The sequence below is a fragment of the Epinephelus moara genome, chromosome 20, assembly GCF_006386435.1.
Source record: "Epinephelus moara isolate mb chromosome 20, YSFRI_EMoa_1.0, whole genome shotgun sequence".
Classification (NCBI taxonomy): Eukaryota; Metazoa; Chordata; class Actinopteri; order Perciformes; family Serranidae; genus Epinephelus; species Epinephelus moara.
In genome coordinates this window covers 9,823,939-9,846,326 of record NC_065525.1, presented here as the reverse complement: position 1 = coordinate 9,846,326, position 22,388 = coordinate 9,823,939, and the positions used below count along the sequence as shown (strand labels likewise).

The window sequence follows — 22,388 nt, the reverse complement described above, 5'->3', positions numbered from 1 at the left end:
GTGGGAGGAGTTCGGTGAGGCCATGGAGAAAGACTATCGATTGGCTCCAAAGAGGTTCTGGCAAACCGTCCGGCGCCTCGAGGGGGAAGGCGGCAACTTGCTCACATTGTTTACAGTGGGGGCGGGGAGCTGCTGACGTCAACTGAGGACATTGTCAGGCGGTGGAAGGAATACTTTGAGGAGCTCCTCAATCCCACCAACACGTATTCCAGTGAGGAAACAGAGCCGGGGGTCTCGGGGGCGGGTCGTCCAATTTCTGGGGAAGAAGTCGCCGAGGTAGTGAAGGAACTACGCAGCGGTGGAGCCCTGGGGGTGGACGAGATTCGCCCTGGATATCTCAAGGCTCTGGATGTTGTAGGGCTGTCCTGGCTGACACGCCTCTGCAACATTGCGGGGACATCGGGGGCAGTGCCTCTGGAGTGGCAGACCGGGGTGATGGTCCACATCTTCAAGAAAGGGGACCAGAGGGTGTGTTTCAACTACAGGGGGATCACACTCCTCAGCCTACCCGGTAAGGTCTACGCCAGGGTGCTGGAGAAGAGGGTCCGGTCGATAGTTGAACCTCGGATTGAGGAGGAGCAATGTGATTTTCGTCCCGGACGTGGAACCGTGGACCAGCTCTTTACCCTCGCCAGGGTGCTAGAGGGGGCATGGGAGTTTGCCCAACCAGTCCACATGTGTTTTGTGGATTTGGAGAAGGCTTACGACCGTGTCCCCAGGGGCATCCTGTGGGGGGTGCTCCGGGAGTATGGGGTTGGTGTCCCTCTGCCAAGGGCCATCCAGTCCCTGTACCGAAGGAGCACAAGTCTGGTTTGCGTGGCTGGCAGTAAGTTGGACCTGTTCCCGGTGAGGGAACAGGTCCGACTTACTGTCGCCAATCTGAGGCCATGGTCCTCAGCCGGAAAAGGGTGGATTGCCCACTCCAGGTCGGGGGGGAGGTCCTTCCTCAGGTGGAGGAGTTTAAGTACCTCGGGATCTTGTTCACGAGTGAGGGTAGGATGGAGCGGGAGATTGACAGGCGGATTGGGGCGGCGTCAGCAGTGATGCGGGCGCTCAACCGGTCCATTGTGGTGAAAAGGGAGCTTAGCCAGAAAGTGAAGCTCTCGATTTACCAGTCGATCTACGTTCCAACCCTCACCTATGGTCACGAGCTCTGGGTAGTGACCGAAAGAGCGAGATCGCGAGTACAAGCGGCCGAAATGAGTTTCCTCCGCAGGGTGGCTGGGCTCAGCCTTAGAGATAGGGTGAGGAGCTCAGACATCCGGGAGGGACTCGGAGTAGAGCCGCTGCTCCTCCACATCGAGAGGAGCCAGTTAGGGTGGTTCGGGCATCTGGTAAGGATGCCTCCCGGACGCCTCCCTTGTTCGGGCATCTGGTAAGGATGCCTCCCGGACGCCTCCCTTGGGAGGTGTTTTGGGCATGTCCAACTGGGAGGAGACCTCGGGGCCGCCCCAGGACACGCTGGAGAGATTACATCGCCCAGCTGGCCTGGGAACGCCTCGGGGTTCCCTCGGAAGAGCTGACGGAGGTGGCTGGGGAGAAGACTGTCTGGGCTTCTTTGCTGATGCTGCTGCCCCCGCGACCCGGATAAGCGGAGGACGACGAGTACATTATGAAGTGCCCAGAGAAGCTGATACGGAGAGGGCAGAGAAAAGTACTTGCAGATGTGAGAAGTGCTGGTGCTAAGAAAAAGTCTCTGTGCACCTAAGAGTAAAATGTGGAAGTGTTGGTACAGCATACTGGTGAATGGCAGCCCACTTTGAGCACTGGTGTTGTGCAATAGGTTATGCAAGAGGAAGAGCGGGGTTAAAAGTTAAAGCTGCAATAGTCAATGACTTTATTTTAACAATTTATCAGTTACTACTCATAGTATAATGTGACAGGTGTCACTCGTAGTGACAAACCCACAGAGAATTATTATCCATATTGCAGTTCCCCTCAGCTCCAGAGAGTGTTTTAAAGGAGAAGTCCGGTATTTTGCACTTTGAGCCCCATTTCTGGGTTGTTTATGATGACATAGAGTGGCTATGACCAAAATAGTGATGATTGCTCATTTTTGGAGAATTTGGCTTTCCCCTGCCTGGCTTAACAGTGCTGCCTATGGCCATGTGTGAATCTGTCCTAAAACCACTCTAAACATTCGTTTTCAAAGCCATGGAACTCACCAAGTGGTCAGTGGTGTTCGTTGATATTTTGACATAAAAATTGTAGCAAACTGTGGTTTCCATTCGTGTTTTCGCTATTCATCTTGATTGTGGAACTATTTTTTCAGCTGCCTCACAGCCGTGTGTAAACTTCCGCTTGATCGTTCGTTTGACCCTGAAGCGTTATACGCTCCAGCCCACTTGATGGCGATAATGCTCCTTTATGTGGGTCTTGCCAAATGGCAGGAAACCATTGCAATGTAATGGGACACAGAGAAGAAGCAGAAGAAGAAGGTTGGCGTTGTGTTCAAAGGCATCGTACTGCGAAGGTTGTTTACAAGCGAGTAATCCATTGTGCAGTTGTTTAACCTTATGACAAAACTTTCATTTGTTCTTGTTCTTCCTCCAGGAGCGCACACAGCACTGTCGAGCCGGCACTTTCGCTGAGCTAAAAGACTACAATGACTACAAACTTGTCGTAAACAACCCCCTTTCCGTTTCCGGTGGCGGATTACTTCCAATGGACAATGAGGCTTCTATAGAAAACCAATGGGGTAGACAAAATGTCAAATAAATCATCACGGAAACCACAGTTTGCTATGATTTTTATGTCAGAACATCAACAAACACCACTGATCACTGGGTGAGTTCCATGGCTTTGAAAACGAACGTTTAGGGTGGTTTTAGGACAGACTCACACATGGCCATAGGCAGCAGTGTTATGCCAGGTAGGGGAAAGCCAAATTCTCCGAAAATGAGCAGTCTTCACTATTTTGGTCTTAGCCACTCTATTTCATCATAAACAACCCAGAAATGGGGCTCAAAGTGCAAAATACCGGACCTCTCCTTTAACATCTTTCAGCTGATTGGTTTTGTTGTATGGCCGGGACTTTTCTGTTATAGTTCAATGTTAATGCTTTAATTTCACATGCATCAGACAGCTGCTTTCAACAAACAAGCTCTAAAAACCCACTGTACAAACAGGATACAAAGTTACTGTAACTGTTGAACATTAGTGGCTTAAGACAATGATTTTTCTCAGGAGCGGTGGAGACCAAAACAGAGCTAAAGGGAGAGTGCATAATTGCCATACATTTACTGGGACGACACAAACAAAACTCCAGATGAATGATAATGTTGCTCTGCATCTGCTCAATGTGGAGATAAGCAACTGTTGAAACACTTTCAGCATATCAACATTTAGGTCAAGTCAATGTTGTGTTTACAGCCTGTTGCGGTGAAAAACTGCGGTGTAAAAGCTGATTTAAACCCAATTTATTTTAAAAAAAAAGAAAGCAATGTAATAAGCAAAGGTGGTCTTGGGATGATAACAAAACAGCTAAGCAGAGAAGCTGCCATCACGTTGAATAATTAAAGGAGCAAGCAGCTATTCCTGAGTAGGAAATCATCCTCCTCCAAGCTCTGCCTCAGTGTTATTCAGCTCTCACACTATATGACTTACTGATTTGAGGTTGGACTCCATCTCTGTGAAGTTCCACTCAGTCAGAGGCAGGCTTAAACTGAAGGGCTACAGAGGGAGAGAGAGATAAACAGGGGTGAGAAAAACATTTATTCATGCAGGTCCGTATTAAGAAACAGTTCAACTCATTGGCCGCTGTGTGCTGTATAAGCAGTTATAGATATCACTACCAGTTTGAAATTTCGAATACTGGACACTTCTGATTGTATGTGCAGTTAGTTGCTTCTGGTAAACAATGAACCCTCAAAAATGATGAATGAAGTCATAGGGGACCGACTATATTAAAAACATGCGTTTATGAAATCTCACACAATTCATGCAGTATAATCCAAGTCTCATTTATCCACTGGTATACTAAAACACATGCATATTTACTTAAACCATACTATTTAAAATTGAATGGAAAGTGACACTTATCTATGCTCTCTTCAGAGCCAGACTCCATTGACAAAAACAGTAATTTTACCTTGCTGAACACAGGAGCTGCTGGTCTACCGCTGCCTCGATCAGCTAGTTTGTTTGTGTTATTTTGTGATTCTGATGTCTTAAATGATTAGGTCAGATTCATCAAAGCCACACAATAACACAAACTAACTAACTGATTGAAGCAGAGCTAGACCAGCAGCTCCCGTGTTCAGCGAGATAAAACTGTTTTTGTCAACGGAGGTAGGTGTTTATGAAAATGATTGTGTTTGGAAAGTATTGACCAAACAAGTGGATAAAAGACTGAATGAGAGGAATATACTGCACAAATTGTGAGAGAGTTTGACAACTTAAAGTTTGATATAGTTCTGCTGTTGTTAAACGTGGACCGCTATGACTTCAGTTCATCAAGAAATGTTTCTGTTTTTGGATTCTTCGTTAACTGTGGAGGCATGCAAGAAAGATAAAGTTTTCCTCATGAATTCATTGTAACACAGGGTGAATTTTGGATATACAATTGATAATTAAGGGGGTTAAGTATTCCTTTAAACAAGCTAAAGTGTGTTTCTATATGTGTATATGTACGGTACAGATCTACTGACATCCATAACAGCGCTGGTCCCAGCTTCCACAGTACTCTGCTGATGGCTCCTGAGCAGCAGCTGCTGCAGCTCCTCCAGGCTCATATCCACATTCTCCACTGCATCTGAAACCTCCACTCTGTGAGCACACAAACACACATACACATACATTAATACATGATATATAAACACGCACAGGGCCGCTTGCTCACCACTTGCATCAGTTTTGAGTATGTGCAAACATTTGTGTGTGCATTGCATTCTCTATGCGCTTCTCCACCTGTGATCCTATGTGAGCACCTACCGGTCCAGGGCAGGTCTCTTACTCCTCCGCTCCACCATAGAAGCCACAGAGCCCCTCCCCTCCAGGACAGACTGGACCATTGCGACGGGAAGGACAGGAGGTTCTGAGGAGCACACCTCACAGGAGGAGGTCAACGCTACAGCCTCTCCTCCCCCTACACTGCCTCCTTTCCCTCCTCCTCTCACTCCTGGACTCACAGGCTCCTCTTTGATAAGCATCATACACTTCTCCCTGTTGAAAAGGTCAAATACTGTAAGTCAAAAGCTAACTACCAGAAGCATGAGGTGGATAGAAAACATTAAAACAGAGTCAGTTCTGTTCACTTTGCCATGTTTTATCAGAATCTGTGATCAGTTTGATGCATTGACACCAACTGCCTTGCTACACTTTCTCAGAAGAGACATTTTGAGCCTGTTGTTTCTTAACATTGCCTGTGATACGACGAGATTCGCCCTGGATATCTCAAGGCTCTGGATGTTGTAGGGCTGTCCTGGCTGACACGCCTCTGCAACATTGCGGGGACATCGGGGGCAGTGCCTTTGGAGTGGCAGACCGGGGTGGTGGTCCCCATCTTCAAGAAAGGGGACCAGAGGGTGTGTTCCAACTACAGGGGGATCACACTCCTCAGCCTACCCGGTAAGGTCTACGCCAGGGTGCTGGAGAAGAGGGTCCGGTCGATAGTTGAACCTCGGATTGAGGAGGAGCAATGTGGTTTTCGTCCCGGACGCGGAACCGTGGACCAGCTCTTTACCCTCGCCAGGGTGCTGGAGGGGGCATGGGAGTTTGCTCAACCAGTCCACATGTGTTTTGTGGATTTGGAGAAGGCTTACGACCGTGTCCCCAGGGGCATCCTGTGGGGGGTGCTCCAGGAGTATGGGGCTGCTAAGGGCCATCCAGTCCCTGTACCGATGGAGCAAGAGTCTGGTTCGCGTGGCTGGCAGTAAGTCAGGTGTCAGGTGTCAGGGTGTCAGGTTTGGTGACAGGAGGATCTCGTCCCTGCTATTTGCGGATGACGTGGTCCTCCTAGCTCCATCGAACAGTGACCTCCAGCTCTCGCTGGGACGGTTCGCAGCCGAGTGTGAAGCGGCTGGGATGAGAATCAGCACTCCAAGTCTGAGGCCATGGTCCTCAGCCGGAAAAGGGTGGATTGCCCACTCCAGGTCGGGGGGGAGGTCCTGCCTCAGGTGGAGGAGTTTAAGTAACTCGGGATCTTGTTCATGAGTGAGGGTAGGATGGAGCGGGAGATTGACAGGCGGATTGGGGCGGTGTCAGCAGTGATGTGGACGCTTAACCAGTCTGTTGTGGTGAAAAGGGAGCTTAGCCAGAAAGCGAAGCTCTCGATTTACCGGTCGATCTACGTTCTAACCCTCACCTATGGTCATGAGCTCTGGGTAGTGACCGAAAGAACAAGATTGCGAGTACAAGCGGNACGAGACGAGACGAGACGAGACGAGACGAGACGAGACGAGACGTTTTATGATTCAATATCCATGTTCTCTTTCACAACATCCCAGAAAAATGGTTGTTAGATGCTGCAAGAGATGCAGAGCTGATGGTGTAAGTTACTTATTTCATAGGAAATACAAATGTTATATTGCATCACTCACCTGGTCTCATCAGGCTGCATCTGAAGGGCCATACTGGCCTGAGACATGTCAGTAACATCTGAGATAATTGGTCCTCCTGTCAGCCCACTAGTAGAGCAAGAAGCAGTATCACTGGATGGCTGAGGAGCAAGAGGAGAGAAATGTGAATCATGCTTGCTCTAACAGGCCTATGTCGCCCTACAGAACATGATAAATACCTAATTGGTTGTTGAATGCAGAACTGAAGGACATTTATTTTAACAAATACAAACCATATAACACATAAATGTATTTCTGTGATAAAAGCGCATAACATTTTAAGTAACTACAAAATGGAGCTTGAAACCAAGTCAGACTGCAGTGACTGCATTTTAACTGTGCAGTTGCTGCAGTCTGGTTTTGTAGAGATGCAGCGATAACTGTATTGTGGCTTGGTAATATCTGAACTATAAACCCACCATTTCACAACTGCACTCTCACAGAGAAACAGGCAACTAGACAGCCAGAGCAAAAGACTTCAGTTAAAGCAAGCTGGTGAGATAGCTGCAAGCTATGTACTGTTTTTCCCTCCCGAGCTCTATCTTTAATTGAAAAATATCAATTTTGATGAACCAGCATCTTGTTGGCGGGGGAGGGTGGGATGGTTGCAACACAGGATAGTTGCAATAGCTCCTATTCCTTCAATCAGAAACATGCTAGAGTGATGACACTCATCCTGACATGCTCAGTTAGACAACCCCACCCCTCACCAGGAAGACAGACGACATACGGTCCTGACCTTTTGTATGAATTATTTAAAACTTACTTTGCTTGAATCACTATTATGGTGACTTCTAAGTGACATGTTTAGCATGTGTCAAGGTTGGTGTGTCTGGCTAGCACATAATGTTCTGTCATTGCTGAAGGCAGGGAACAGTTGCAACAATCCTCAGGCTGAGCTGTTGTTGTTGCAACAATCTCCAGGCCAAGCAGCCATCAAAACAGACACACTACAGTATCTTTCAACTTGCGCAAGTCATTGTGATTACATAAAACATAAAAGGAAAGTTCATCCAAATATATAAAACTGGTAACTGCTCTCTGCTACATTTACATACATACATTTATTCATATTGATGCCCTACAAAAAAGACTATGTATAAATGTACAACCTACATTTATACATGCACAAGTCATTGTCAGTTACATAATCATTGGTGTTTATGTAATGACATAATCATGTCATTATTTCACAATGATGTGACCTTAGTGTTGTAACGGTCCATCAGTAAATAGGAAGTCATTATTGTTTAGCATACACTGAGAAAATACTCTGAAAGTAGAAATTGTATTCTGTTTGTTTTCAATATGCCGAGTGTGAGGAGGAGGGTTACTAACAAACATAACTCAATAACTGCCTGAAAATATGAAAAAAAGAAGGCATTACAGCCTTTCTATCTGTTCAGCACTTTGCTGGCCGGCTTCGAATTCACTGCTACTGTGGCATACTCTCTGCCTTCGTGGGGCACTATGTTTCCCTCGTGTGATTATTAGTGAGTCCTAGTGAATTCACTTCAACCTAAGGCTTTAGTTTGTACAGCCTGTAATTCTGTACACTCATGCAGCACACCCATAGCCCTCCAAAATCTGTCACTGACCACTGCTTCCCTCTAGTGGTAATACAACATAACAGCTAGACTGATGGCAGCAGTTAGAAAAGAATTATGTCCAAACAGATAATATATTTACTGTGATGTAGTGGATATGCCATGTTTGAAGAACAGATTAAAATAAATGTCTTGAACTGCTGAATGATATCTTCTGCATTAGGAATGGTGCGTGGTAAATCAACTGATTGATACATTTAAAATCCCAACAAGGCCAAGCACTTAGAAAGGCCGGCCAATAACTTCAAAGTTGATGTTTACTGCATGTGGCTGCCAGCACTATTAGTGCTGAATGTGGAAGGTCAGCAGCACAGTACCTCAGTTATTATAGCTCCCAGCAAAATACATTGCTGACAAAGGATGCAGAGCACTAATAATTCTACAGGAGATTCATTTTTGGTAGGGACAGATTTACATTTTGCTACTCCAGAAAAGGCCTAAATTAAGATACTTTTTAAATTTAATATGTTTACTGGACTGTAGGGATTATGAAACACAATGGTAAAACACATTACGTAAACTATATTATCTCACCGACTGGATGTAGAAAGGTTCGTGCATGGACTCCATTGGGTGACTATGGCTGAACTTGGAGGCGGGAGGGCTGGGAGAGCCGTCGTCCAACATCAGAGGCCTGGAAGGAACATGGGTAGGCATTTGATTAGTTTACTTTCAGCAGTTATTGAAGGTGCTGAATGGTACAAATGTTGGATTTTGTCTAGCGTACGTCACTACTTCAGTACACTGCTGTATATCTCTGCTGTATAGATACAGTCAGTGTCTAGTAGTAGTTAGGGGCGTCATGAGGGTGGAGTCAATGAGGGGGATAACAGTCCTTCCCCCAGTCTGTAAATCCTTGGAAAGCATGGTTTTGGAATTCATATAGTTATATGAGACACTATTACATTTACTATACAAATGATCAACTAAACTTACAATAATGTCAGCCATTAATGCTATGATGTAATAGACTAGCATGTTTTAGTGAATTCCATGCACATTTCAAGACAGCACAGCAGCGCTAATGTTACTCAACACCAACTGAGTTTTGACAATGTGCTATAACGTTAAGGATTTGCAACCTCAAGAACTTGCACATCGCTTGCACAAAACACCCTCAGGTCTTCTCCTTGAGGCTTCCTCAAAAAGTTAACTTAAGTGTCTATGGTCTTCTCCTTGTCTTGGTCTTAAACGTAAGGAATCCTGAAATCATTGCACAAAAGACCTTAGCAACCAAAATAAAAAAAACAACTTAAAGTACCTCTGACTCTATCTTAACTGCAACTTGACTGAGTTTATGGTGATAAATGAAAAAAACTAACACACCCCAAGAGAAGTGTTCTGCAACCGGGAGAACCCAGTGGATAAGTTTTTTAATTTCACGCTTCAGATTAGACTGAATTACTTTTCTTCCTACAATGGTTTTCGGTTTTCTGGTATTTCAGGATCAAATTTATTTTGTAGTATGTGCGTTCTATGATTGTATTCCTCCATTAGTAAAATCATTTCCTCCTCTGACCAATATGATTCACTTGTCACTTTTATTTTGCCATTTTGTGAGACGATAAGAGGCATCACAAGCATGAGTCCAAGCAAACAAACAATCTCTTTCAACGCAATAAAAGCATTAACATTTTTTCTTAACAAAGGAAATCTTTTAAGGGATTCTGTGTAACTGTGTAAGTCCCTCAGTGAAGGAGAAATGAAGCCTCAAGTTTCATACTTAAGAAAGCTTAAGGTGTTTTATGCAACTGGTGCCAGGTCCTTGGAGGCTCACAGCGAAATAGCCCCGAAATCTCCATCGCCAGACCCTTCAGACTCTATCTAAATAAACATTAATTTTAGCGTAGAGCCAGCATATTTTCATGTCTAAGGAAATTAAGGGTTTTTTTCAACCAAACCAGAGTTAGTGATTGTTAAAACAGTGAAAAGACAAACCAAGATAGTTTCTGTGAGTTTTATTTTGTTTCTGTCAACTTTGGACGAAGAGTGTTTTACGATGATAAAATTACTGTTTATTTAAATGAAGTCTGGTGGGTTTGATAATAGCATCTTTAGGGCTGTTTCTGCTTAAACAAAAAGGTTTTACTCTGTAATTAAAAGGTCTATATCTGTAGGGATCTTTTCAATAATGTTGTCAGACATAATCTGAGCCTGTCAGCGGCAAAAACAAGCACCTTTAGTGGACGTAAACTGACTTTGAGTTTAGGCCTACACTGCAGCCTGGTCTGGCCTAATTTCAAAAAATGTTGTTCCCTTTAATCACGCTGAGAGTTGAGAGTCACACAGCAACTCTTCAACATGGAAGCAAATTTGTTTTCCCCATGAGGGTTAAAAGATGTGACATTCTCTGGGCATTTCCCTAAATCCCACTGAATCTGTATCACTACTTATACTGAATGTCAGTATCAAATAAATTCAAAGACATTACAAAAGCTCATCAATTACTGTACACAGTATGATGTAAAGCTAATAATGTAAATTCCTCTGGATAATATGATGGATAAGTGACAATGAGTTTGAGCACCATTTTTTGGCCACACTAGCAGCATGGCTCTAGTTATGGTAAAATACCTGCAAAACTAATGACACCAATGGCACAGCAAATGTTAGCATGCTAACCTGCTGAGATAAGATGGTGAACATGGTAAACATTATACCTGCTGAATATCAATGTGTTAACATTGCCATTGTGAACACATTTGCTGCTGATGTTAGCAACAGCAGCCTCACCAGTGTTGCTGTAGACTCTAAAATGTTTGTTTTTTGGTGTGTTTTTACCTTTATAGAGAGTTCATGTGGAGATGTGACAGGAAATGAGGGGGGAGAGGGAAGGGATGAGTGAGTCATGAGCGTGGGTAGATGCTAAACACAGATGGTGGACATTCAGAGAGAGTACGAAAACCAGAGGGCCACACATGGCTCTCATTAAAACATAGGGCAAAATTGCACCTTTGCCAGGTCGCACACTGACCCTGAAATATACATTTCTATAGCACTTTTGTGTTCCAGCATGCCTTTCCTTTCTCATGTCAGCCTTGTTCACACTCAGCGGCAAAGCTGAGCCAGCATTTTACACACACAGGCTGTAGCAGGGTCATGCACTCTGCTCTGCCTTCGCTGTGTGTGAATGTGTGTGTTTGTGTGTGTGTGTGTCTGACTGACTGATTCAGCACTTGTCTCCATTCACAGCGCTTGTTGCATTAGATTGTTCAGTTTGTCAGCTGAGCCAGCCCTTCCCTCTGCCCCACTGTGGCCCTGTTTGTCTCACTTTTGTTGATTGCTCCACTGTGTATGTGTGTATGTGTGTATGTGTGTGTGTGTGTGTGTGTGTGTGTGTGCGTGTTTGCGTGCGTGCGTGCATGCGTGCGTGCGTGCGTGCGCATGCATGTACTCACAGCTTTCTCTTTAGGCCCACAGTGCTGGGTGTGTTGGACTGCATCTGGCTGAACAGAAACTGAATCAGCTGGCAATGAGAAAAAAAAAAAGCACAGCATGAATCAGCATCCTCCTCACACACACACACACACACACACACACACACACACACACACATGCACGCACACAAGCGCACACAATAATGTTTCTTCTTGAAACATTAAAGCAGGAAAAGGACTACAAGTTGCATGACCCATAATCCACCCTGTTTTTTTCCAGGTGATCTTGTGATATGAAATGAGGGTCTGCCATACACTGAACCATTCTAACTGTAGTTTTCATATGTTGTATGACACACCTAAACAACACGCCAAATCAGCACTAATTTGTTTACTAATATAATATGTTATATAAATCAGGCTAATGATATATGAAAACACCTTCTTTAAAAACCTTTAAAAACCAGAATATGGACAGGAATAAAAATCAAAGTGTATGACAAAAAAACTCATTTTGATAAATTAGCCTTTACAAATATGTACTTAAAATTCCATAAATTCTTAGACAAATAGAATAAAATAAAATAAACAAGACACTACAAGTGAGAAGGGCAAAACAAAACAAAAAAACCCCTAATAATTATCACCATGAAACTTCCCCAGTTGATAACTTACATCAAGACTGTTTCTTTTTTTGCATTACAAATTTTCTGAAATTATATGTTTTAAAGTGCAGATGAGGCATTATCTAATTTAATGAATGCTCTTTGCATAATTTTCCAAAACAGAAATCTGAGCTAAAATAAACACTTAAATGTGAATTTTGGATGTTTTCTTTCCACTAGTCTAAAAGACAATATGTTGTGGAAAAAAATAGTCCAAAATCTCAAAATTGACCATGCATTAAAAAAAAAACAAAAAAAAACAAACCCTAATTTCACCTGTAGTGTCTCCCATTTATTTTGGATATTTTACATAAATAATTTGTAAGCAATGACGGGAACTGTCATATTTTTGTTGCAGGACAATGTGCAGCGTTATCCTTCCTGTTAATACACGCTGACCTCATGTAAATTCTAGCATAGGACATTCAGCACAACCTGGGTAAGTCTAATCTGCCATATAAATCAAAATAGCTGTGTGGGTTTTCAGGGACTCGACTCTATAATAGTATCTGATATTTATGGCTTTATCTGATCTTTGTTTTGGTGGTAAAATCAAAGTAACTAATGATAATAGCTGGTAAATATGTATATATGTAGTCTGGTAAAAAAGAACAATATTTAAAACAATTGCAGACCTCTGGCTGGTTGCATTAGTTGTAGTAGTGGTAAAAGAAGAAGTGGTAATACCACTGAAATGTACCTCTAGGTTATTCCTTAAATTATACCAAGTAGATGTAGATATACACATAAGTGCTCAGGGCACACTGAAGAAAACATGCACGTACATACACCTCAAACTACACAAACAACTATAAGTGTTCTTCCAGAGTTTCTCACTTGTTTTGACACAGATATGACTCATTGCTCATGGCAGACAAACACACGTAGACTGACCTTGTTCATGACTTTCTGTTGCTGTGTGTGATTCTGTCTCAGTGAGACCACCTCTCTCCACAGCACTTCATTCTGTCTGTAAACAGGACAAGAAAGATGTTGTTTAGAAGTTTTGATTATTTGTAAAAGATGATAACCAGAATGTAGCTTGCTTTGCAGACACTCAGTTGATCAGCACTAAAAAAAACATTCTGCACAGGTCAATATTTTTCTGTTTCCTAGTGATAAAGCCCTCTGTACAAAAACACATTGAGATCTTTTCTGTCTCATGATTCTGGCCTTGAATTTTAAAAGTCCATGTGCAATGTGTTTCAATAAAAACGTCACCCTCTGGCCTGCTGCTGAAGAGAGGGCCCATTAACCCTTAAAGAACACTCCACTGATTGCATTGCACTCCTATGGTTTTATGCTCATGATGGACAGTTTGTTGTAAAGTATTAAAACCTAGCAGAGCCAAAGATATTACACATATTCTTCTTTCTTGGCAAAACCTGGCACCTCCATTACCCACAGCCCAACCCCACTACCAACAGTTTGGTCGGAGATTTAGGTGTGTTGTGCCAGTGGAGCTAATGTACGTAGCTTTAAGCTTTTACCTTCAAACAGAGATAAAGAGTGTGCCACAGAGGTCTGGTAGGCTCACTTCTTTGTAACTCCACAAGCCCAGAATTTCTTTATTTTCAACATCTTCAACACCAACCAACACTGACTCAGGTGACATCACCTGTGGCAAGTTATCAGATTCACTGGAACATTTTTAATGCAGGTATCACCCTCTAACCTGACACTGATGAATGTACACATGCAGCCTTATGGAGCTTTCCCTCGCCACTGCTCTTTGATACGTGACTTGCTCTAGCCACTATTTTGAGAAAAAGGGCCCCTAGAGTTGGTAGTATGGTGGCCACAAGGATACATGACAGGGCCCATTTGTCTTCTTAATTGGGAGGTGCATGCTGTACTCCAGGGGCTGTCCCCTGGTGAAAAATACACAGAAAAGCTCTATTTTGTAGCCAGCGAGGTAACAAAAACAAGCACACCCAAAAACATGGTGTAGAAGGACAAGAAAATATTGTTTATGTTGGAAGAACTGCGGTCTGTTTGACAAACAAAATTAGCATACAGTTAGCTATGGAATTCCACAATAATATTCATAACTTGGCTTTGATTGTTTTAATTCTTTTGGTCAGTAGACCCTAACAGACTAAAGGAAGATAAATAATTGTGGAATGGACATATTCAGACTGTATGACCACTTCGAAGGTAGGGAATCAACCCTTTTTTTCTTGGTCTGTCTTGTTTACCATGTCAGTAAATCTGAAAGAATTATACTTAAGTGCACATGGTTTCCATTAATTGAACTGAATGTCTGAACTATGGAGAATCTAACCAAACTAATGATGTGTGGCATGTCCATATTGACAAAAGTTGAAACATCTAATGATATATTTGGATTTTAAGAGTCTTTTTAATATTCTGAAAGCCAAGATTTATTTATTTGAAATCATACCAAAACCCACTGTCTCAGACCCTGCCTTGTTAACATTTAGCCTTTCATTTATACTCTCAGAGAGACATCAAGGGAGGGAGAGTGGCACTGAGAGGGACCAGATTGCAGTTGACAAATGTTTGCTGCTAGCCAGTCATCATGCTTTTACAAGCTTTAAAATTGTATTTATTGTTCAAATTTAGTGATAAAAGTTTCATATTCTGAAAGTCAAGACTGTGTTTAGTGACATCAGACAAAACCCCAAAATGACAAAAAATCAAGATGTTGACATAAATCCATTTGATAAATAAATGAGCCATTGCGACATCCAACGTATTTTGACCAAGCACACCACATACATCAACCTCATCCACTCATCCAGACAACAGTATCACTATGGATGGGTTCATCACAAGAGTGTGTGTGGTTTTACTCTTCCTGCCCAGGCTTAGTTGTTACAGTCAGTCAGCACCAGCAGTGCTTTATTGTATCTGTTGGACACCACAATACAGAGGGAAGAAAAGACAGTGTGTGCATATACTGTCCCTATTTGAGTTCTTTTTCTACCTCAAGACAGTGCACCCTAAGGTGGTGCACATGTGATCTTGTTGAAAGATTAAAACAAGGACCTAACAGTTATTTTGCTTTTTCCACTGTGTGATGGCCCCACGGTAAAATGACTCAGCTGCTAATCGCACCACCTGGCTAAACTCGGCTACTCGAGAGTAATGTCACAAGCATATTATGCCTGTAGCGCAGTCCCAGGCTGGAATATTGGGAGGGACAGGTTTGTGATTTTAGGATTGTCTGACAGACTCTCTAGGATTTGCATGTGTAGTCCAACCTTCTTAATGTAATGCAAAGTAGCTGGGCTCTCAGCATCTGCAACAGCTCAGTACATTCTTTTTTAAAATATCATATCTGAGCGCATTGTCCACGCCTACATGCATGGCCATACATGTGCTCACATCTGGTCATTCTTTCTAAGAATGTCGTTATTGGTGTGTATGTGTGTGTGTGTTAGTCAGGTGAGCAGGTGAACATTCTCTCCTCGCATTAGCAAACAATACTGAGCACAAAGCAGCTCCACCACACAATAGACACACAGCAGCTATTTTCAGCAACAATAGCCTCTAGAGAAAAAGTCAGTTCAACCACTGGGTGATTTGTTCCAAGTAAGCAAGAGGAATAATACATTTTGCCCCTAAAATCTCTTTTTAAAGCTTGATATGAACTATAAAGCATCATAACCCTATTTTATTTACAAAAGATAAACTAAATCTCAGCCATTAAGGCCATGCAGTTATCATAGGGATTTAACCTTACACACTTGTAGTCATAGTCAGGCTACAGAGTTATCACTCAGTGGACAATTTGAATCGTCACATCTTATCAGTTTTTGAGATTTAATTGGGAAAAATATTTTGTGCCCATTATGCCGTACTACCATCAAGTGTCACATTGTCCTGACCTGAGAATTTTCATTTATTCATTTTAAACTATAAGGTGGGGCCCACAGGCAAAAATCTGTTGTAGGGCCCCTTTTGACACCCACCCCCTCACTTGTGCACTCTATGCATTGGTTATGTACTCTGTCACTTTCAAGTTCCCACTGAGTGGAAAACAACCTTGTGTTAAAACTACACAAGGGGCTCTATTGGTGAGGGCGCCTTGTTTCAGGCCCTGGTGAGATAATGAAATAACACAGCCTTAAAGGGACATTTCACCCCCAAATCATGAATACATATTTCTCTTCTTACTAACCTGTAGTGCTATTTATCAGTCTAGATTGTTTAGGTGTGAGTTGCCGAGTGTTGGAGGTATTGGTCGTAAAAATGTCTGCCTTCTCCCAAATATGATGGAACTAGATGGCTCTTGGCTTGTGGTGCTTAAGCACTAAAAACTCATCGGCAGTGTATCTTTTCAGAAAACAGTTACTCTAAATAATCCATACACTTTGCTGTGAGTAGTTTCATCTGGGAACTATTTTCTTTCTACCAAACTACACCCATCAACCGTATTAAGCAGAAGGAAATGTGCATCTACTCATGGATGAGATGCTCATGCTCGGGACAGCCTGTAATGTGAATATTAATGGCCTCCTCCTCTGCTGAGCTGTGACTTTAGCTAGCTCAGTGGTGTGAGGTGAGGTAGCAGTAGATTCATGCTATCTTCTGTACTGTGATACGCTGGTTGGATGAAGTTTGGTAAAGAGAAAATAGTTCCTACATTAAAGTGCTCACAACAATTACTGTGGATTAGCTTGAGTAACTAGGTGATGATTTCTGGAAAGAGACATTGCTGTTGAGTTTTTCAAATGTATTGTATTGGCGCTTTGAGTGACCACAAGTCGAGTGCCATCTAATTCCATTACATTCAAAAGAAGGCAGACATCTCTACAGCTGATATCTCCAATAATCGGCAACTCAAACCTGAACAATCTAGACTGCCAAATAGCACTACAAGTAAAATATGCATTTACAGGGGCGGACTGGCCATCTGGAGGTTCTGGAGAATCACAGAACGGCCGGTACTCCAGGACGGCCGGCGGCCACCTCGCAGTCATCACCGTTTTTTTTTTTTTCCCTTTTTCTCCCTGATAATCTACTGTTCCACGTCCAGTCCGCTAGGTGGCAGCCTTTAAATTGGATGCCAGCCGGCCCATAGATATCTATGAGCCGGCCGGCCGCCAATCAAATTGAAGAAGAAGGAAGCGCATACGTCACGCAAATTGAGCAGCTGTGTGCAGCAGGTGCAGATGGGAGAGACAGCGTGAAAGATAACAATATGGATACTGGTATTAATCCAAAAAAACGGAAAGAAAAGGGTGGGGCTGAGAAGGTGAGGGAAAAAAACAAAGGCAATTAGAGAGTGAAGCCTCGATGAGTTATGATAAATCACAGTGTAAAGAGGCTGTAATTATACAGTTTAACTTGAATACTCACTGAGAAATAAACGACACAGTCCAGATGTCTCTCTGCTGAACAATACAATGCAGGTGACTGCCTGAAACACACAACAAGACATGGTATGAGTCTCATACCATGTCTTGTTGTGTTTCAGGCAGTCACCTGCATTGCATTGTTCAGCAGAGAGACATCTGTCTGTCTATCTGCAGTGTTGACTGTGTCGGTTCAGCAGAGAGACATCTGTCTGTCTATCTGCAGTGTTGACTGTGTCGTTTATTTCTCAGTGAGTATTCTACACTATGCTCTTAACACAACATCTAGTCAACATCGGTGCTATTGCTATAATTTGGAAGGTATAGTATCATGTGTTAAGATTTAAGTATTTTGACACCCGTGTCTGGGGCTGATGAGTTTCCGCGCACCGGTTGTTGTGGGCTGGGCCGAGTCAAAGTCCAGGGCTGTTTTTTAGTCCCAGTCCGCCCCTGTGCATTTATGATTTGTGATTAACTTTTTTTGCACACACTGCAGACTATACATGGCAGATACAATTAATTAAGGAGACACCCAGACACCAACAAGTAATCCTGAATACTACCTGGCCCTCACTTTTCAGTGCGTTATTAAATGGGAAGAATTCAAGTCAACATAATAAAAGCAAAACATTAACAAAAATAATCCAGGTCTGAAAACTAGACTTTAGGTCCCCCTACAAAACAGGGCCTTAATGCAGTATCTATTTTAGTCCTTTTTTAAATATTAGCTTTGCTAATTTCTAAACCAACTCAACAGACACAAACTGAATGTGGGGCTTGTGGAGTCCCTAAGGATCTGGGGCTCTGGGGCAGTTGTCCGCTTTGTCTGGAATGCTGAGGACTTTTGAGTTCATGGCACACATGCTGTACTTTGTCTGTACTCACTGTTTCATGTCCTGCATCTGACATTCCATGTTGTCCTGTTGTGTTCTGAGAAGCTGGACTTCATACAGCAGTTTACTGAGGTCCTCCTGACGAACTTTGGTCTCCTCACTTTTCACTATAGATACCTGAATGCACAATAGAGCCTAATTCAATAACTTACTCAAATACAGCACATAAAACCACACATTCATTCTGCTGTGTGTGTGTGAGCAGAGAAACTCAGTGGAGTTTTTGGATGGGAATGTCAGTCTGTCCACTTTGGTTTCAGCAACTACAGGATGGATCGCCAACATTTTGTTAAGACAATTATGGTCCCCAGAGGATGAGCCTTACTGACTTAGGTGATCGCCTGACATTTCCTTTAGCGCTACCATGAGGTTGACATTTGTGGTTTTGAGTGCAATATCTCAACAACCAATTTGGTACATTCTTGTCTTCATTTGGCTGAATTGTAATTACTTTGGTGATCCCTTCATTATTTTTGTTTAGCGGCATCACTGGATCCAAATTTTTGAAAACCAAAAGCCTTAAAAACTAATGTTTCCCATTAGCATCAGGTGAAATTTGTGTTTGGTGCTAATTAGCTAACGTCAATAAACAAAACTAAGATTGTGAACATCTTAAACATTATACCTGCTAAACATCAGCATGTTAGCATTGTTATTGTGAGCCTGTTAGCATGCTGATGTGCATTTAGCTTAAAGGCAGCAGCTTTTAGACAAGACACCATTACTGTGGTGGCATCTGGCTTAAACCAGCATATAACAATGTTATGTATGTAAAGGATTTTACTTTTTAAGTGCCTTTGCCAAGAAATCTGTCCAGGAGATTCTGTAGAGGCAGTTTTATGTTGAAAGTATAGTCATCTAATGCCAATAAAATAAAACTGAAAATGCAATCTACAGACTTTAAACATTTCAAAGAAATTTATGCTAGCTTTCATAGATGCCTTAAAGTCTTTTCTCTTCTGTGCTGATATCAACAAACTGTGACTTAGAAAGAAGGGAAGGGAAATTCCACAAGTCTTGGCAGCGTAAAATCAATTTTACTCCCATAAATTTCAAATAAATCCATTTGGATTGCCGACAAGGGACTAACCAGACTGTCTGCATGGGGTCAGTGGTGAGCTACTACCCTGTATATCTTTTGCTAGCTTGGTACTCTGTTCCATTTCCTGTCCAAAATTTCACTTTTACAGGTCACATGTTTCTGTCTTTTAAGATGATTTGATTCTCCTATCTATAATGCAATACATCATGGAGTTTGATTATTCAGGCCATAAGCTAGCAAGTAATTCCAGCTGCATTTAATTAGCTACTCCACACAGCTCTTTCACATATCTCCACACACTGCGAGGTTGGACAGATGTTGTCTTGTGTAGAGACGATTAACTTCCACATTCACACCACCTTCACATATTTAACTGTAAACATCCCAAACATCAGTGCTTCTAATGTCAGTGTAAATGTGTTCAGTTGCACAATTCCAACTTAAACATTTCTCCGAGCCAACACAGTCTGTGGACATTTGTTTAACTAACTTCCTTGTCTTTGAGACATTGTGTATGTGTGCATTTTTGTGTGCCCATACCTTCCTCTTGATGTGCTCAAGCATGTGTTCATGTCCCTGAAGGAAGTATAAATGTTGGAACTCTGTGTCGTCTCTCTCAGGCTTCACCAGACCGCTCTGCTCAATGTTCACCACTTTACGGAAACCATCTACACACATACATACAAGAGCAAACACACACACACACACACACACACACACACACACACACACACACACACGCACACACACACACACTAAGTATAAAAAGATAGTGTAATGGAGAGAAGAGAAGAGAAGAGAAGAGAAGAGAAGAGAAGAGAAGAGAAGAGAAGAGAAGAGAAGAGAAGAGAAGAGAAGAGAAGAGAGTACTCACACATGTTGAGCTGTCGAACAAAGCTCGCCATATTATTGTGTTTGAAGTACTTTGGCAAAACTTCCTTGGCAAAGCGTCCCTGGTCAAACACATGGAAACTTGTCCCAGTCTACAAAGAGAAAAGTCAGGAAAATAGTTAGTTTAGAGCATCTTTGATCAGATCCTATTGAATAAAGGGAATATTTAAGACAGAGCCCCGCAGCCTGTAAATGATGCATGCTATTAAAGTATTTTACTGTTATGTCCATTCTAATGATAGATTTTACTTTACACTCAACATAAAAACTTGACTTGTCTGGTTACTCATTACTATTGCTCAGTGTGCCTCAAAACAAACTTTTAGACGCTAAAACCTCTCATTCAATGATGTATTGTGTAATCATAAGTACTGAACCAGAAAATCAGCCAAACATTAAAGGAATCAGCGTTCATTACCTGTTTTAATTACAGCACAGGGGGGAAAAGTGTGTTGTTTTGAAGTTAAAATCTGTAACTAGTCAGAAGTGGCTGAAATAAGCCTCCCTACAGTAACAGAGTTAGAGGAGCCATTTATGAAACCTGCTGTTTTTTGAAACTGCTTTCGAAAGGCATGGAAGAAGTGCAAGTTCTGCAGAGTATGGCACCACTGGGACTTTGTTTTATTGATAAAAACATGATGTACTATAGTGCATACAGCACAACACTTAAAGTGAAGACCTTTGCAGTGATAAGGAATTTGAAATGAAACTCACAAAAAAGTCTGACCCCGCTAAATAGGAGCATAAATACATGCTAATTCTTCCAGCCTCTGCTACATTTTGCATCCCACTGCGCTTGATCATAAAAGTAGCAGAAATAATCTGATTAAACTGCCATATTATAATCACATAAGCAGGGATATATATCAACTAGGTTACCCTGTATTCCATGTAAACTTTCTCTCCCAAGACATTTGCAATGTTGACTCTCTCTCCTACTTTAAATTCCATCTAAGAAACAAACCTATGTTAGTGGGTGATGCCTATTTGATGAGGATTTTATACCTAGTTTTTATGATTATAATTTTATACCTAGTTATTTTATTGACTTATTATTGTTTATCACTGCTCGTTGATTTTATGATGTCTGGATAGGGTGTTCCTGAGTGTTTTGAAAGGCACCTATAAATAAGACACATTTTTAATCACCATTATTATTAGTATTAGTATAGTTATTAATAATAAATACATCCCAAATACAACATATAACTCATAACCCAAAAACAGTATAAGAGTCAAGCAGAAAGGTTTGACTTTAGAGCACTTTTTCCCTTTTTTTTTCAGATTACAGATTATTCTGTATGACTGACACAGGGCCATAATCATCTATTTAACCTCTATAACAGTCTACATTTATATAGCTGATGTATTACAATCCAGTTTTCCACTTTTTATACATTTGAAAGTAATGAAATAGAGTCAGTACAGTGTTTAAGATTGATTGTACCTACCCACAGCAGTTGAGCAACAGCTTGAAGTACGCCAATGCCACTTGCACAAACCACATGCAGAACTGCAGTGCACCATAACACCATAACACTAGAACCACTAATTATGATAATGACAATTTGTTAAGTTTATTTATGAGTCTGATTACATTTGCTAATAATTATTTTGGATGATGGTGCTTGGTTTCCTGTCGTATTATGGCATTTTTTATCTTTATATTTTTTATCAACATATTGAATTGGACATGAAGTGGAGCATATTTGAATAACATATATAACATGTGTTACCTAGCAGTGACATACAAACCTCACTGTCTATTTGTGGGTACAAAAAGAAAATGTTTCTATTTTTGTGTCAGAAGCATGCAACTTGAGTTTGTCAGTGATAATGTTCAGCACCTGTCACTGGATGATACTCTGTGTTAAATAATGCTACCTTAATGATGAAAAGGAGCTTTGTGAGGAGGTAATATGTTTTCCACAGAGCGCAGAATCTATTCATCAGCAGCCAAATTCAGCTCAGTCAGCCAATCAGACACACTCTCCCTCACTGTGAGTGATGAATCATGCTCTATTGCCCAGCA

General features: G+C 42.0%; 2 protein-coding genes across 5 annotated transcripts in view; one reads left to right on the top strand and one right to left on the bottom strand.

Moving 5' to 3' along the window:
• The window catches only part of LOC126408262 (histone H4), a 583,921-nt gene that overhangs the window by 309,680 nt on the left and 251,853 nt on the right, over positions 1 to 22,388 (top strand). The window lies entirely within an intron of this gene.
• The window catches only part of hsf4 (heat shock transcription factor 4), a 38,020-nt gene that overhangs the window by 13,134 nt on the left and 2,498 nt on the right, over positions 1 to 22,388 (bottom strand). For 3 of the 4 annotated variants that reach the window (XM_050073675.1, XM_050073676.1, XM_050073677.1), the window contains 10 exons: positions 20,340 to 20,448; positions 20,006 to 20,133; positions 18,416 to 18,540; positions 13,101 to 13,176; positions 11,563 to 11,630; positions 8,699 to 8,798; positions 6,540 to 6,658; positions 4,933 to 5,163; positions 4,650 to 4,767; positions 3,607 to 3,672 (listed from right to left, as the gene is read on the bottom strand). In XM_050073675.1, the coding sequence (XP_049929632.1) occupies positions 3,607 to 3,672; positions 4,650 to 4,767; positions 4,933 to 5,163; positions 6,540 to 6,658; positions 8,699 to 8,798; positions 11,563 to 11,630; positions 13,101 to 13,176; positions 18,416 to 18,540; positions 20,006 to 20,133; positions 20,340 to 20,448 (1,140 nt within the window). The remainder of the gene's footprint in view (positions 1 to 3,606; positions 3,673 to 4,649; positions 4,768 to 4,932; positions 5,164 to 6,539; positions 6,659 to 8,698; positions 8,799 to 11,562; positions 11,631 to 13,100; positions 13,177 to 18,415; positions 18,541 to 20,005; positions 20,134 to 20,339; positions 20,449 to 22,388) is intronic. The other variant, XM_050073678.1, reaches the window with a different exon arrangement.